This window comes from Teleopsis dalmanni, chromosome 2, assembly GCF_002237135.1.
Source record: "Teleopsis dalmanni isolate 2A chromosome 2, ASM223713v2, whole genome shotgun sequence".
In the NCBI taxonomy this organism is placed as follows: domain Eukaryota; kingdom Metazoa; phylum Arthropoda; class Insecta; order Diptera; family Diopsidae; genus Teleopsis; species Teleopsis dalmanni.
The window spans coordinates 204,475,135-204,493,493 of record NC_051847.1 but is presented as its reverse complement, the minus strand read 5'-3'; the positions used below and the strand labels follow the sequence as shown (position 1 = coordinate 204,493,493).

The 18,359-nt window shown below is 30.0% G+C and overlaps 3 protein-coding genes across 4 annotated transcripts; 1 reads left to right on the top strand and 2 right to left on the bottom strand.

The window, feature by feature from the left end:
• Positions 1-2,852: 2,852 nt before the first annotated feature.
• Positions 2,853-5,949, bottom strand: LOC119679034 (eukaryotic translation initiation factor 3 subunit D-1). Its single transcript, XM_038091178.1, has 5 exons — positions 5,646-5,949; positions 5,178-5,325; positions 4,636-5,117; positions 3,897-4,189; positions 2,853-3,637 (listed from the first exon to the last, which is right to left on the bottom strand). Exons 1-5 carry the CDS (start codon positions 5,830-5,832, stop codon positions 3,086-3,088), a joined length of 1,662 nt encoding a protein of 553 aa, XP_037947106.1. The 5' UTR covers positions 5,833-5,949; the 3' UTR covers positions 2,853-3,085.
• LOC119679037 (GILT-like protein 3) lies at positions 5,917-17,367 on the top strand. 2 transcript variants are annotated; one of them, XM_038091181.1, is made up of 6 exons: positions 5,917-5,970; positions 6,033-6,037; positions 13,475-13,624; positions 13,694-13,861; positions 13,969-14,109; positions 17,225-17,367. In XM_038091181.1, the coding sequence occupies exons 1-6, from the start codon at positions 5,946-5,948 to the stop codon at positions 17,345-17,347; spliced, it is 612 nt and encodes a 203-aa protein (XP_037947109.1). In that variant the 5' UTR covers positions 5,917-5,945; the 3' UTR covers positions 17,348-17,367. The 2 variants fall into 2 exon arrangements, with proteins under 2 accessions (XP_037947109.1, XP_037947108.1); XM_038091180.1 differs by lacking the exons at positions 5,917-5,970; positions 6,033-6,037 and adding an exon at positions 11,423-11,662.
• LOC119679035 lies at positions 7,490-8,705 on the bottom strand. Its single transcript, XM_038091179.1, has 4 exons — positions 8,547-8,705; positions 8,287-8,492; positions 7,936-8,060; positions 7,490-7,877 (listed from the first exon to the last, which is right to left on the bottom strand). Exons 1-4 carry the CDS (start codon positions 8,607-8,609, stop codon positions 7,549-7,551), a joined length of 723 nt encoding a protein of 240 aa, XP_037947107.1. The 5' UTR covers positions 8,610-8,705; the 3' UTR covers positions 7,490-7,548.
• Positions 17,368-18,359: the final 992 nt, after the last annotated feature.

Below are 18,359 nucleotides of genomic sequence, written 5' to 3'. Positions count from 1 at the left end.
TAATGGGAGTGCCTCGTCGTTTAGAACCATGTAGACTTCTATCTCTACATTAAGAACATTAAGAGATTGAAATGCATCGCTTGCATTTCAGCTCCCGATTTTTTTAACGACAATTGTTCGTATTAATAACGACAATCTTAGAAGATTTACTATATATCAATTATTATTTATCGATATATGTATATATAAGAGACTGCGGGTGTTGGCTCATATATGTAATAGTGACATAGTAATAATAACGGTATGTATATAATTTAATTATAAGTAAAATTATCTGTCAACTAAAGGGGTTGCGATTCATACAATAGGCAAAGTAATTTCCATTAATTTTAAAATATGAGTGTTTGCATGAATCGTTGATATGATTTCATATCGACATGTATACTAGGTAGTTATAGAAAGCTGAGCTAGCTGAAACTATGGTGGCTGACGCTGAGCTAGCTGAAGCTGATCTAGTTGAAACTGAGCTAGCTGAAGCTGAGCTAGCTTAATCTGAGCTAGCTGAAGCTGAGCTAGTTGACGCTGAGCTAGGTGAAGTTGAGCTAGGTTAAGCTGAGGTAGCTGAAGCTGAGCTAGCTGAGACTGAGGTACCTACACTGAGGTAGCTGAAGCTGAGCTAGCTGAAGCCTGAACTTTAGTCTTCAAGTTACGTATCTCTCATCTCTTTTAGTTATGGATCTGTTTAGCTTCAACATTAATACAGACCAACCAGGCTACTCAAGTATTGTATATGTCAATAATGATTACATCAGAAAAATGGAAAGCGAAGACATCGCTTTTTAAAATGACGATGGTTGTGAGAGAATAGAAAGTATTGAAAATTTGTTCTACGTTCTAGAAGAGAAAAATAAAATTAAATTTAAGATTCATAATAAAGTAAATATCACCACTTCTAGCTGAAGTATAGTAAAACAGCTCACCAAACTAGTTCACATAATCTGTCTAACTACAACTGTCATATGTTGATCTTTTTTGTAATTGCTTTTCATATGACAAGGTTTCTCAAACTAATTATTATTTAATTTTATTTAAACAAAAAAGAATTAAATGACTATAATTAAGAGTTATATTTGTAAAAAGAAATAGTTAAATCCACTGTTCTCACAACTCGATCTTCAAAAATTATTACCATTATTTCCACACTAGTTGCTTTAAATTCTCGTATCATATGTATACAAATTTTGGACCTTTCTCGAGTTCTAAGCGTGGTACTTGCAGTCCAAATAAATTATATATGGGCTATAAACTATTTAAAAAATTCGAAAATTTTCTAAGACCATTGATGTTGACTACTCGAAACAGGGTTGTATGGTCAGACAAATTTCAATAAATTAACTAAAATTTATGTCTTTTTACTTCTATATGAACCCTTCTAACTTTTAAATAGAGTCTTTTCGTCATAAGACGCGTCACTTTCGGCCAAAAAAATTGACATTAATAAATTATTCTATGTTATAGTTCTGTAACCAACTGCTGCAGTTAAATCGTGCATTGAGCATAAGTTGTCTGTGGTTTTACTAAATTAAAATTGCTAATGAGTTCAGATTGATATTGTGGGTATCTATTGTTTATTTATTGGACATACTGTCAAATGATTTATAATAATTCAAGTGATATATGGAAATAAGGTGATTCACAATTTATTTTAGAAAATTATTTTTCAAGAATTCGGTATTTTTCCCATTTCATTTTAACTTGTTTTATTTCCAATAAATTTTCAAATGCTTATTTGCTTGTAGTTTACATTTTGTGCAACTTGAGATTAATTTAATAAATCTGTGACCTTTAAGTTATTTGAGGTTTTCTTCATTTTCAATAATTTATCTCTGAAATGTAGCGAAACTCTGAATTTCCAGTTATTTAATTTATAATAAAATATATTTAATTCTTGACCTATCCAATCCAAATGTAGTTACAATATCTCTCTCTCTCTCTCTTATTCTTACCTCCCAGTGGAGCATAGGGCCTCTACCATCTTTTTATATCGTATTCAGTTATTTAATTCACGGCATATGTCACTCCAGGAATAGCTCGCTTCTCTTAGTTCTTCATCAATTATTCTTTTCCAAGTTTTAGCCGGCGCTCCAGGTCGACGACTGCCTTTAGGATAGCATCTCAGAGCTTGATGTGCAATGTTTCTCTTTGGTCTGCGTAAATTGAGGCCTTTCCATTGCCATTTACGTCTTCTTATCTCCATAGTAGCAAATGATTGATTTGTAACGGCCCATAGGTTGGAGTTTGTGATGCGGTTGGGCCACCATATTTTTAATATTATTATTGTTAGGGGATGTAGCACTGCGACCGTCGGGTCTATAGTGCCCTATTTTTAATATTTGTCGTAAACAATTGTTTACGAAAGTTTGTATTCTTGTATTTTTCTTGTTCTTTTCCAGGTCTCACAGGCATAGAATAGCACAGACTTTACACTGGAGTTGTAAATAGGAATTATTGTGCGGGTGGAGATTTGGTTAGAGCGCCACAATATACGATGTAAAAAATATTGCACTTTTAAGTATAAATAGAATATTAGAATATTAAGAATTAATAGAATAGAATAGAATATTAAGAATTCAAAGAAATTTAAAAATAAGTTCGAAAATAGAGAATTTATATGTAATTACCTTTATCTGATCTCCTCATATTAGGAATATAAAATGTCGTCATTTTCGGTACCTAATTTCTAATCAAAGTATAATACTAAATCCTTTTATTTAACGACATGATTATTCAATTTTCGTTTTTTTGGATCTGTCTAAAGCTACTGACTTTTCGGTTATTACAACTCCAATTTATTTTAAGTAATTATATATATTATATGTATATTTAAATTTAATAGAAACACATTTAATTTGTGCGGTATCCAAAACTTTTTTATTTGTTTTAAATATGCACTGCGTATTTTCATATACACGTAATTTAGTTTATGCCTTTTAGTATACAATGCAATTAATAGTTTTGCTTATAATAAAATATAAAATAACTGTTGACGTTTTTATTGTGTTGTTTAGATTGGAAAACACGCTAAAGCAATTACTTAACTTTTTGATATTAATTAAAAAAAAAAAAAACGCCTAACCACAATGACTTATTTGTTACCATATGAATAAACAGGTTGGAAAGCTTCACCATCATCACCTTCGCCGTCATCGGAACCATCACTATCGAAGGTATTATCAGGTATATCATATAAACGAATCATTGGCTTATTTGGATCCTTCATAATTAAATATTTGCCATTCTTCTGCTTCATAACAATGTCAATAATGCAACGCAGTATACCCCAAGCATTATCCATACTTAAATTAATTTGTGTAGCAAACTCGTGTGGCTTAAACTGTTGGGTACCAAGTATGACATGACGTGAAGGATCACGTGGATTAATACGGGAAACATAGCCCAATTTCAATTGATCCGAACCAGATAGAACAGCCTGTACAGTCCATTTAGCTAATTTGCAAGCATTATTTCTCAATTCATTGGCTAAAACAGCACCACGTTGAGTGTCCAATTTTTGACGCCATTCAACCCCATTAGCCAATTTAGAATCCCATTCATTAAGTGTTTTAATAGATAAAAATTGAGGTTCACCGTTTGGAGATATAAGCACACCATCGTGTTCACAACGAGCAACGAGTACCTAAAATGACACATAACAATTAATTTCAATGAAACTAAGAGTAAACAAAGATATTATATTAATTTGTCACGAGTTAATATTTAATTATTTTCAGTGAATATTCGCAATAATGATTTTTCTTCGCTTATTGTAAAGAATATAATTACAATGAAATTTTTTTAAATACAATAAAGCTGATTACTCATGAACTATTGTGTATGACGTACTAGATCAGTGTTTATGGGAATGTGAATTTTATCACGTGCATAAAAATACTTACGATATCACTGCCCAAATCCCATTTCTTGTAACGATAACCAACGCTAGCTACTTCAACGTCTTCATCTTCAGAAATGAAAGGATTTGCTTCCTTAAATCTATATTTTGGCTCCTTTTCACCGGTTTTTAAAACTTGTTGACTGAAGTTATGATTAATGAAGGTTGCTTCAATGGCTAAATTACGTGGAGAATTTGGCGAGTTATCATCATCAGTTGGTGGTTCGACAGAAGTTTCATTTACTGTAAGCAAATCGAATTCCGTGTTGTCACGTTTATCCATAAAGATCTTGTCATCTGTAAATTAATAAAATATTAAAATTTTTTATTTGTATAAATATATACACTTTATAAGTATATACATATATATGTATTCCATCAGTATATAAATATATATATTAAATAGATTTATAAATATATATATTAAATAGATATTTATAGATAGATGCATTTAAAATAAGAAGCTAAACGTTTCTATTTCGTTTACATAAAGCCTTTAATATTTATTAAAATACTAAATGTATCTAAATTTGAAAATGATAAAAATACTTTTAATTAAAGTAACACAATCTTAAAAGACTGGTCGTCTAATAGTTTTCTAAAAGTGAGTTCAAATAATATTTATAAAATATATACTCCTACCTATTTAAATTAAATAAAGGAATTTAAAGTATAACGCAATATAGACTGCATTCATAAAAAAAAGATTATATTTTCTAAAACTATATTTTATTATCACTTACTGAACTTCTCAATGACTATATCCCATGAATAATTGGAACGTGTCGAGCACATAATGGTCGCCAAAATAGCATCTGTAGCAAAAACATTGCCCACAGTCTTCGATAAGCGACGTATAACAGGATCATCAGTAGTGGTAACAGTATGCACGATACGATCGATTTTTTGCAATGGTTTTTCATTCTTCACATTAATACGATCATAAGTTTTATCATAGTATTCAAGTGTACCACAAGTAACAATATCTTCACCATCTTTAATATTCGGTAAAGACAATTTCATTAAACGTGGAAAGTCCATTTCCTCAACCGATGTCCAATCCGCACGCACTGCCACAGATGATTCACGTATTTTAGGTGGTACACCACGTGAACCAAATTTCTTACCCATACCACGACGAGTATCGCGTGCTTTAAGATTTTTGCCTCCTAAAGTTGTCATTGTAGAGCTAAGACCACCACGGGTGTTGCGACCACGTGCATTCCTAAATCACATTGTATTCTGTGTTAATACACATATTAATAGAGATGATGTATAGACTTACCTAGAATTACGCAAATTGGTGCGGAACCTGCCACGTTGATGTGGTGGTTTCTGTACGCGTGTAGTGTCTACCAAATGGAATGTTGTTTCATCTTCTTCATGGTAGTAAGCATATTGGCTACCAGTGCCAAATGTGGAAGCATACTTATCTAAAATATTTAAAAAACATATGTATTTTATAAAATACCAGTTTTTCAATTTTTTAATTTAGTTTTTTACTGAAATTTTGCTAAATATGCTTGAACAAAAATGTAAACAAACGCTTTTGACATTTTATTTCGCACTTTTGTTGACAACCAATCCGCGAATCATAAAACTATTAAATAATTTCCCAAAGGTATTTTTTTTTTGATTGCCACGATTATTTATAGTTGTCAATTGCAACATAACCTTACTATTTTTACAAATGCAATTGCTTAATATAAACATATTTAGTTATTTTATTTAATTTTTCATATTTTTTACTTACTTTGATACTTCTTGTCATTGTTGGAACTACTGGTCCAATCACATATTTTGCCCAAGCGATCGCTTTTGCTGAAGGGCTGGTACGGCATATCTTTGAAAGTGTCCGGCAGTTCGCATGGGCCCCAGCCATGCTCATTAAATTGCACAGTTGGCTTTTCAAAGTGCGGAAAAGTACTACTTTCAGTCATGGCTAACGAAACGAACGAATTGATGAATATTAATGCACAAGTTTTTTACTTTTTATATTAAAATAATTAATAATTTTTTCCGTTCTCAACTGACGTGACGATTTGGAAAACGAATGCAAGTAAAAGGAATGCCAGAAGGTAAATTACTAGAGTTGTCAAGGTACGGTTTTGTAATGGAAATTTTTTTATGCACTCATAAGTGTTGGTAAGTGCGTTATAAATATATTAGGATTATTATATATAATTAATATTTTTATAATACAAAAAAATATTTGTTGAAGTTATATATATATATATATACCAAATATATAAATAAACAGAGCTGAAAGTCGAAATAAACAAAATTACATGTAGAAAGGCGACAACAGCTGACTTGACTGTTCGAATTCAAAATTCAGCAAAAACTTAAACATTTTAGCTATTTAGCACAAATTTAGCATATCAAAATAATAATGCTATTATATTTCTGTAACTTAATTATCGAACGTGTCTCAGCGGTTTTTGTGAAAAAATAATTTGAGTATTTACAGTTAAACCTCAATAAAAAATAAAAATAAAAAAGTACCAATGGTTGAATTCGTACCCTGCCGTACCTTAAAGCGCAGAGTCAGCGTTGATTAGCCAACTAACCCAAAGCCATTGACTCGTATGTTCGAATTTAAAATTTTTTTAATTTCCTGTGCAAGTTCATTAACATATGCACTTGTTATGTTATATTAGAACGAAATCATAAACTTATATTTTTTATTTGTGAAATTTCTATGCCATTCTTTTAAGTGATACTATAGTATAGTAGTATATAGGCGGTGTGCGAGTTCGAGTAAATTGATGGTTAATTGAGGAAAATAGTAAATTATGTCGGTATGGCAGCGAATGTTGGTATTTACCTGAATTTCGTGTAGGGTAATTAGATAAAAATTAGGTAAATTAGGTGTTGCCATTGTGGAAATTTTATAAGATGTTTAATAACTAAATAAATAAATTTGCAAAATTTTAACCAAAGTAATAATTAAGTGCAATAAGTAAATAAATAAATATTTACATATTTACTCGAACTCGCACACGGTCATAGTAAAAGTAATTTAAATGAGTTTATTATTAAAAACTGTTATTAATTTATAATGCAATTGTAAATCGAAAAATAATGGTTTTGTACAAAATGATACTTATGATTTAATATATACGGTACATCTAAATAAATGTACATTTAATGATTAATGAAGCAGTTCGTGAATATAAAACCACTGTGAATCCGTTTTCTATTTCCAGCGTTTTCAAAATTAAATCATCAATTATGTTAGCGTCAAAAGGTGGTTGCAAATGATCTTGCACAGCTTAATGCCAGGGTAGAAACGGTTATCAACAATAAAATCAAAATGGCGATCAGCATTGCTGGAACGTATCGAGTTCTGTACAATTTATTGAATAACAGAAATTATGAAAATTTAGATTGGGTAAATGTCCTGAAAAAAGCAGCAGATTTTTAAGCAATAGGTATTCAAAAACTATTGGCACGGAATGCCAACTACCCAAATAATTTTCTAGGAGATTTTATTTTATTTTATAAACTACAATTTTTTAATATTTAAATAATAATATTAAAATATTGGTATTAATTATGATGTTAAAATATTAATGTTAAGAGTGACATATAATAGTAAAATATTTACAATAATTTTCGTTTCTCCACTCAAATACAATACAATATTAATTATATTAATGATTTCCGGTAATCCTTATATTAGCTTCCACTCTTTCGATTGCTTCTGCTATCCGTTGCAAAGAATCGGCATTTCTTCTCATTATTTTCAGAAATGCTGAGTCTGTTTCCTGCTGTAACTCCATTTGCACCTTTTCCATATTATTCACCTTTCGTATTTCGTCTAATATGTTATCATTACAATTTAACTTCCTTTTTTTTCTAGGCAAGTGATCAGAATTGTCTGAATCTGAAATTGGATCCATTGGTGTGGGCGAAGGTAACGATGGCGTTGTTTTTTCTGTTTGCGACATTAATGTGGTGGCATTTGATGATGTGCCCTGTTCTAAATGAACAACAAAAAAATGAATTTGATAAATTTAATTAAATGTTAAATAAATTACCTGCAATACTATCGCACATTAATGTGGTGGCGTTCAAATTTGGATTAGTCAAAATTTGTTTCACAGTATGATAATACTTCCATGCAGGTTTTTGTTCTGAAGCCCCATCGCTTTGTTGTTCCTTTCTGTTTTAAAATAATCAGAAAATCCAATTTGAATAAAAATTGTTAATAATAATTTAGTGAAATTGGAAGATAACACATTATTATATTTGTGGCGCAGGAATATTTATTGGTAGAAATGTTATTGGTGTCCGTACCAATCTGTGTTTTCAAATGAAATTAAGCACCTTATAGTGATTTAGTCAAAGTGTAGGGAAACGCAAGATATTTTCATTTATAAAATACTTACTTGAATCGTTGTGTGAAGTTGTGCACTTTTGTCTGCACTTCTAGACCGGTTACCTTGAAACCTCTTTTATTCAGTTCCTTGGCCATTTCTTTAAAAACATGTCCATTTCGCCTAACTCCCCGCAACTGTGGAAGTTTTTCTTCCCACAGCTCTAGGAAATGCATTTCGCTATACTCAGTCCAAGCATTACGTTTTGTTTTTATTTTCTTTAAGTAATAATTGATTTCATTAAAATACAAATCAATTATGAATTTACATACCATCGAGTTTACATTCATTTGCTGCCCTCCGTTGGTGTTTAGGAGATTGTTCAAACTTTTCATGTTATCCAACTAAAAAAATACTTCTTATTTAAAAATTTATTATATATAAAATATTTTTAATATAAAAGCAAAAATTTAATAACGGGCTTATGTCAATGCTTGTTTACAATCATTTGTTTACATTTTATTGTTTATGTCAAATTGTGACAATTTCCCTTTTGGGAAATTTCGTAGAGTTGCATTCAATATTTTTGGTACTGTTTTTGTTGATACCTATGAAGTTTATTTATGAAGGAGCTCTTGAGGTAAATCAATTTTCATAGAAACATACATAGGTCAAGAAATTGTCTTAATGAAATTGGTGTACCATTAATCAATTTTAATAGAAACATAAATCAAGAAAACTATTCGTATAACCATTGTATATGTTATGTTTAGACACACCTTAATTTCGCAGAAATCTTAAATTCTTTTTTGTTTCAGCAAAAATTAAATTGGTTTTTCCATACAAAATTTAGTTTAAAAATTAGAAAGACATTAAAGAAAATGGCCTTAATTAATGGCCCGAAAAGTTTAAATGAAAATAAACAACATGTCGAGAGGAATTGCTTTACGCCAATTTGTGTCCATATTTTGTATAGATTTTAATTATTCACACAGAGCTGAAAAGCTTTCTCGGATTACACGAAAATGTGAATTAAAAACATTCTTGTGACAGCACATGTGCTGATTGCCGTTTTTATAAAAAAATAATTAAGGTCGTGTGCGAGTTAGACTAAGTTGATGCTAAACCAAATGGGAGATTTTTTGGGATTTTTTGCACTGCACACATTTTGTCATTTATCAACACGTATCGACACATCAATACATTATCGACACAACTTAGAATTTCCATCATTTAGAACGCAACTTAGCCTATCTCGCACACGACCTAAATATCGTCATTTTAATGTATGAGGATTTCTTTACAAATCTTCAAAATGGTCTTGGAACAGATGACGATATTCCAAGAAGTGTAGCAGTTCTCCACTAGTGAATAGTTTACAAACTAACTTAATTTTATTTGAACGAAATTAAGATAATTTCGTTGTCTGAACACAGTAATATATAGAAGTTATAACATATGTAGATCAATATAATATATTGAATTAAGTAAAAAAAGTTAGTGAGTAATGTTTTTGAAATTATAAACGTTTGTGCATAAAAGGTAAACTTTTAATAGTTATAAATTAGTTACAATATATTATATATTTTATAAAATTTCATAAACAAAAAGAAACTTTTCAAAAAATACAAACATTTTTAAAATCGAAATCAAAATCAAATGAAGGGCAGAGCTCCAAAAGAATTGACATGTATAGTGTTTTCAACTGCTGAGACTTTGTTGACTGTAATAGCTAACCCGCTAATGTTAGGAAGCAGAAGGGTTATAAATGTTAGTACTGGATTTAATGCGAGTACTGTGGAATGCACTAGAGCTAGGGAAGGCCAGGAGAAACTGATCTTTTTATTATTATAATTATGTAGAGTCAATTTTGAGAAGGGCATCTGAATCCCAAAAACCTATTTAAATTTAGAAACGGAAGTAATACTTGCTTCAGGGATTACCCGGGACGATGCAGTAGAGGATTCAAGTTTTTGAAACGAATAGAGCTCCGTTTAAAAGACATGTCTTTTCGTCAAAGTAAGCCTATTACAATAAAAGTTTTTAGTTTCAATTCAAAATAAAATAATATTTTTCGTAAATATATTACCTATTTAACAATCAATAATGTGAATCTATTTCAGAAAGCAAGAAGTAGTGTCTGCTTACATTCAGATAAGTTTCATAGACATATTATTTGTGGCTGTCTAACTTTGGTCTGGAACGCCGAGCTATGCTAGATGTGGACTTTCTATCTTCATGTGATATTAGGAAATTCTCAACGGTTGATATTTTGAACTACATTCAAAGGTTCGAGTGTGTTCTCTTTAGTTAGGGTCAGAATTAGCATAAATCCTAGATGTGGACTTTCTATCTTCATGTGATATTAGGAAATCCTCAACGATTGATATTTTAAACTTCATTCAAAGGCTCGAGTGTGTTCTCTTTAGCTAGGGTCAGTATTAGCATAAAAGATCCACCACAATTTGTGCTATGCTTTGTTGAAAGCCAATATGCTTTTTATTTTTATACTATTTATGTTATTTAAATAATCCTAAATTTCCGATCAGGAACTTCACTAATGGATACACCTCAATTTTTGAAATTTGAATAATTATTTTTGCTTATAATATTCTGATTTTATTGAATTAATATCTTTAAACTTATTTGACTTTGCCAGTAGTGTACTTCATTATTCTCTTAAGTATTCTTTTAGTCATCAAGCCACTTTACTCGATTCTGTAGAAGACCAAATTATGAGCTAAATGTGTACTGAAATTGTTCAGAATCATGGACGCTTTTATTACACGCGACATTTACATAGCATGCATCAATGGAAAAGTAGAGATACTCACGTTTTTTACAACTAAAAATAAAATAGATAATAACAGCGTGAAACATATGTGCTCGAGTTAAACCAAATTGCACTAGCCTAACAATCAGATCACCACTAAGCGCACCGCTCATGAGAGCTAATCACATACATTACCGCTTACTGCTCGCGTTGTACATACTCGCACTTCGCCATCTGTGCGATCCCATATGTGAGAAGTCGAATGCAAATTATGCGGTAGTGCTCGTCTCAATTGCTTGAAACAATGGAGATCAGAAATAAAAATAAACAGCAATCGGACAACGACCAACAAGAAATATAAGGCAAATAGCAAAAGTGTCTTTATATTTACGACATACCAAACTCTGAAGTCAGTTTGTATTCGAGTGTCGCGCACTAAAGTTCAGGAACGTGCCGTGATAAGAATTTCATGTCTGTCTAATTAAAATAAAACGATTAATTAAATAATTTATTCACATAAACTGAAATAGAATTTATTTCATCAAATTTTTTGTTAAACTAAATAATTTGTTAAATAATTTCGTTTCCAAAATGAGTTCAACGAAGTCCATACTGCCAGTGATGTTATCAAGCTTTTGCTTGATGTTAGGATTAATCGGAAATTGTGGTGTCAATGTAAGATACTTAAATGAGTGCTTGAAAACTTATTGGGGAATATTGGGGGAAATCCAAAAATAAATTGCATTAATCTAATCAATATTACAGATGTGAAAGAGAACTTCTTCTCATATCATATCATTAGTTGAATGTATAGACCCGACCCTGGGTTCACAGTTATTCAAATGGTTTAGTTTCAAAAAGTGATGTTTACGAAAAGTGGTACTAATGTTTGTGTTACGCAAGACAATTGTGACAATATTTGTATATATGACAATAATTTTTAAAAAATAAATTATGAAGAGTAAAAATTTAAAATTTGGTGATCCAGAAGTTATATTGAACCGATTTAAGATTGGTATATTTGAATTATTATTTTAACTAAATTACCCTTGATTTATTTCTGGTAAAGAGAGGATTTATGGTCCTACTAATTTATCTAAGAAGTGAAAATTGCTTCGCAAACATCTTTTTATCAATTACATTATTTATAAAAGGGATCTTTGCGGATATTGAAGAGCACAGAAACTATGGTATATGGAGAATCACTGTTGTAGGCCTACAAATAAAAAAATTAGTGAAAAAATTAAAAATCATACCACAGAATTATTTTCTATATTTTAAAAGAAATCAGAAATTTGTCATTGTAAATGGTTTTCTTGTTTTTAGAGTTAGGCTTTTATCTATGTGAGTTAGAATATTTTCGGAAAGCATTTTATCCGTACAACCTTCAAAACATTATTTTTGAACCTATCAACGATTTTTTTCCGAAATTTCGGAGTTAATAAAAGTCACATACATCTGTACTTATGGATGTAGATAAACACGTCCATTCCTAATGTGTGCTGAAACTGCAACACTACCATCACCCGTGACGTCGCCCATCTGTTCTCATGGCCAACTACACATAAACCTTCGTTCATACTATCGTTGGACGAATCTTTGTTTCTCCGTCTAGACCTAGGTGCACCCTCACTCCAATACATCCCTTTTCCTTATTCCCAACCTTCTTACCACCAATTATCCACACCCTAACACATGTATTCGTCTTGTAAAACCTTTTATGCTATCTATTCATGATTCTAGCGGGTTACCATAGGTTAGGTTAGGTTAGGTTACTGGGGCCGTCCGAAGACTCACTTAGACCATGAGGTCCATTGTGATACCCTAAGGAATTTGACACCTGTCCCTATAACCACTTGGTATTGGCTACAAAGCCATTGACACGAGCTATGGAAATAGAATCTAGCTCTCTTAATGAATACAAAAAGTGCGACCCTAAGTAGGATAGTCTATGTCTTGCGAAGGCAGGACACTGTAGCAGAAGGTGTGTTGGTGAGCGGGTTACCATAAAAACAACATAGATGCAGATATAGTATATAAAAAATTTTTTTTATTTTCAAACTATAGGTTGATAGAATTGCCAAATACAAAAGGTAGTCAATTCTTTTTAAGGATATGCCGATAAATATCTAAGATGCATTCCTTTTGTAGCGTCTAGCGTTTTTGATAAGATTTTTGACGTCTTCATTACTCATTCACAAGTACATATATTTATACATATATATTTATATATATACATATTTATATATTTATATTATTTATAGTTTTTTACTTATCAAGCTAGAGTTGCCTACAATCGTCAGCCTATAGTTGGTTTGTCGTCAGACTTAAAATAATTTAAGATCTACCACATCTTAGATTATATAGAAATAGTTTCAATTGTTTTTTTATAGCAATATTCCAACTTTTTTTAATTTTTTAATTTTTAATTTTTAAATTAACGAAAAATGTAATTATAATATTTATTATTTAATATTAAATTCGTAGGCTGAAAACCAATTAATGGTGCAAGTTTACTATGAAACCCTTTGCCCAGATAGTATACGTTTTATATGTACGGAATTTTATAATTCTATGAAGGAAAATGGCCGATTGGAATTTACGGATTTGAAATTTATACCTTACGGTAAAGTATCTGTAAGTTCATAAAATAATTTCGAAATTTAATAAGTTAAAAATTAAAAAAATATAATTAATTCTTTTTAGTCTTGGACTAATCCTACTACAAATGTAACGATACTATATTGCCAACATGGAGAGACGGAGTGTGAATTAAATGCACTTCACGCCTGTATAGTTGAGAATAACTCCCCTACAGAGCAATTGGATTTGATCAATTGTTTATTAAGATATAACAACCATAATATTGATGTTGTAAGTACTATTCATTAAAAATAACTGCTTTAGAATTATTTTATTTAAAAATGATTTAAAGTTAAAATCTATAGAAAAGTTAAAAAATAATTTAAATAAAATTCTAGTGCGCCGAAAAGCTAAAAATCGATGTGAGTAAGGCAAAAACTTGTAAAGCCACACGTTCCACACCCGACATTTTGAAGAAGTACGGCGATATGACAGATCTGATTGATTTGACTTTTGTTCCATCAATTGCATTCGATAATGTGAGTATTAATATTATTTTTATTATATATTAACATTAGTTGTTATAAGTGTTAAGTGTTTGTTATCCGTTATCATAAATTCTTTGGACAAAGTATTATAGAAAAAAATATGGTATAGTTCTGTGTATCCTATATAGCGGAGCACTGTAAATTCTTACATAAAGAGAATATATAAAATTATATAAAAATATAACACAATTAAAATAAAAATTAAATATTTAAAAATATAAACGCGATTTCGATTCACCGGGCATGCCTTTTTGACAACGGAATATAGGTGAATTTGTGGTACCAACTATTTACCTATGGTAACTTTTTCCGCTATGCTTATTAGTTTCGATTTTTAGCCAGTAAGATTTTTAATGGCTTTTGAGTCCATTTTCTCACTCATCTGAGAGAACTATTACTTTTCAAAATTAGAAGAATAATCCAGTATATAGACTATTCAGATTGATTTATTTTTATGTAAATGGGAGAGTCGTACCTCTTTTTTTCGACGTTGTCTATGATCTTTACATCTGTCTTTGTGGTCCTCTTCCTCTAGCATATGAACATCGTTTTATCCATATTATCACAACGGGCCAGTCTTTGCACTCATCTTGGCTTTAGTGTGCAAGATCGCCAATCCAACCTTATTTTATTTATATATTTATTTATTTATATATTTATTTATTTATATATTTATTTATTTATTTATTTATATATTTATTTATTTATATACAAACATAGTGAATTAAATACGATTATTCTTTTCATGCTACTATAATTATTTCAAAAATTATTGCTGCATTTTACTTCATTACTCTTCCTCATTCTATTGATTAAAATTATTTAATTTTTTTATTGTCTTAATATAATATAAGTTGAAATATGAATATGATTTAGTTTTAAAATGATTTTATATAATAAAACAGAAATTAAAATTACTCGCAAATTAAGAATAATTAATTTTTTGTTATTCACAACCGGTAAAATACAGTTTGGATTAAATTAAATATAATAATTAACCGTTTCTACTCGTAATTAATCCCCAAATGTGCTTTTGTTAGAACAACAAAATAATATACGAAATTTAAACAATATTATATACGATAATTATAGAGATAAGATAAAAATTATTTCCAACTAAAAATGTTAATGATGTGAATCTTTTTAAATAAACGATTCGATATTGTTTAATTAAATAACTTTTTGTACAAAGGTGTGACGTCATGAATAATAGCTGACAAAGCGTTGATATTGTAATTTATTCTATATTTTCCATTTTTTTGCAAAATATTTATTCATTTCTGAAATGCAATATTATTATTATAACAATAAACGTTAAATGTTTCAATTTATTAAACGTTTAATAATTTGTTATACTACACAATTGTAATAAAGATTAACAATTAATATAATATTACTATAGATATATACATATGGAGTACAATTACTGAATCAAAATTATTGCTTAAGATTCATTCGAAGATAACTTCGAAATGGACATAAATAAGGCTAATACCCTGATGATCGAATCATTTATGAACATCGATAATAATGGCAAATGGCTTATGGCATACCTTAAATATGAGAGCTCGTATGCTTAATAGAATACTAAGGGTCTTCATGGCTATGTGATCTATTAGTCTTATATTTGATAGAAAAAGAATAAAACTTATTTTAGATTTCCGTAAACCTGTTCTTCGTGTACTGAATTGAGTTCTAATCAGCTCAAAGACTACATGATATTAGATAGGAAAAGAACGAGAGATCTTCTGAATGTTAGTTAATATATAGTTGCTATGTTTAAAGGAAGGCTAATGACCTCTGGTACTAAATGAACTATATTAATTAGAAAAATAAATAAAGATTTAAATTTCAGCGAAGTTATAATTCGTGTATTTATTAACGTACTAACGGTTTATATGACTATATGCCATTCATTAGATAAAATAAGAACCAAGGATGTTCTGGATTATAGCGAAACTACAGTTCGTATGGTTAATAGAGTGACTGTCTCTAAATACTTATGGTATATATTAAACAAAAAAAGAACGAGAAACGTTTTGCATTCTAATGATTTTGCAGTTTGTGTGTTTAATAGAGTAACTGTTTTTGGAATTTAATGGTATATATATTGAATAGAAAAAGAATAAATGGCATTTTGGATTTTAACAAACCTGTGGTTCGTGTGTGTCGTTACGTTAACGGGGGCATGGTCTGACAAGCGGGCTGTACGGTAGTTGATGAAAAAGTTTTGAAATTTATCAAATATTTTATATATCTTTAACCAGCACTGAACACTTTGCGATTAGAATGCCTAGAAAACTGTTTTTTTTCATTAAACTGGCAGAAATAATTAAGGTGTATTTGTCATATCCATTGTTTCATCTGGAAGACAAAATAGTGTGGCAAGCATAGCCCTTTCATATCTAACCTAGCTTAAAATTTATTAATTCTGTCAGTTGGGGCTTCTACTGATACTTCTTTGAAAAGTAATGGATCATAAAATTTTAGAAATTCCGGAATGAAACTTTAAAGCTATTGTAAATTGAATATCATCCCACATCCACTAACGTGGGTAGGAATTGGTAGCATTTCAGATTTTAAATATTCATGCATATTCATTATATTTCGGTGTCAGCTTTATACAATTCCTTTGTTGGATCTATTATATTAGTTAAAAAAGTACGATATACCAAAATAGAAATTTGTAGGAAAAAAAGTTTTTCTCTTAAAGAACCCGACTATATACTTCTAAAATTTCTCTGCTTGAAGTAATCATAGGGTACAAAACTGCTGGGGATCACACGACTGCTGCAGATATTACCACAGATCCAACATGTTTCAATGATGGTCCATTCCTACCGTCCCCTCTACCCAATCTTTCTAAATTCACCGATAAAACTAAATAATTCGAGTTAATCTGTTTTAGGTACTTAGTTTTTTTTCTGACTTCGAATTCTATGGTCTATTGACTAATTGCCACAGTTATCCTATCCAACATTCAAGATGAAACAAATATTATTATTTATTTGTTTCTTTGTTTTAAGTTTTTATCATATTTGTTATTATATATATTATATTTTTGTGTTAAAAATTAATATTAAATTATTTTTTTATTTTATTTCAGAATTTCGACCCTTGGGATCAAGATCAATATAGGTTCAATTTTGATAAAGCCTTTTGCAAGCAGTACAAAAAAAAATTCGACGTGAATCTACAAAATTGCCCTAATAACCGGAAATTAAATTAATTAATATTAATTATCTTACTAAATAATATTATTAATTAATGAACAAATTTTTTTATGTTAAGTAATGTTATGTAAAATAAATAAAGTTTGAAATTATATAGTCTAAGCTATAATTTATAAAATCTTTTTCAACTATTTTGTAGTTCATTTTATTTTACTTATTTTATTTATTTTACTTTTTGGTGCGTCAGATAAAACTCTCGAAAGGCGCATTATAAGAACCGTACCCACTATAAACATCTCAGAAATACGCAATGATAAATAGATTTAAGAATCCGATTCTTTAAAAACCAAAACTCCATTTCAGTTTTTCAGAAGCTGAAAAAATCTAAAAATCTTCATATTTATGTAGATAAACTTATCTAAATCATGTATAAAAATGTGAGTGAGTGGTTAAATTAAGGAGGTTAAGGATTAAAATAAGTGTTAGGGATATGCTCTATGGAGGAGTTTTTCGTATACGTGGTTGTATAGAGTAATAAAATAATGAATATATCCGCACAAACGACATGTTAAGAGACCTTAGAATAGACCCGATCAAAAAATACATAAGGGGCAGAGTCACTGACAGGCTATCCTACTTAGCACTATCTAATCTTAGAGTTATCACTCTCCGCACGGGGAGGTACGCAGATCTTAGATCAATCACTGAATAATCATAAAGCTTATAAGGAACACATTAATTAGTCAATGAGATGGGTGGGACCATGTAGTACCCCCAGCTATCAAAGAGTAAAAGTGCCCAATTGCGCTGACTCGAAAAAAGGATCAACATACATACATACATTCATACATACATACATACATACATACATACATACATACATACATACAAATATATACACCATTTTAGCGATATTAGATTTAGTTATACCGGCGATTCTAAGGGTTGACTAACCTAAGTGCACATTCTATTAACTTAAAACAACTCAACGATTTAAAAATGAGCTTCAACCTTTGGCAAAGCCTAAAATGCTCTTTAGAGAGATGTCATGGTGCTGACCAATATCCT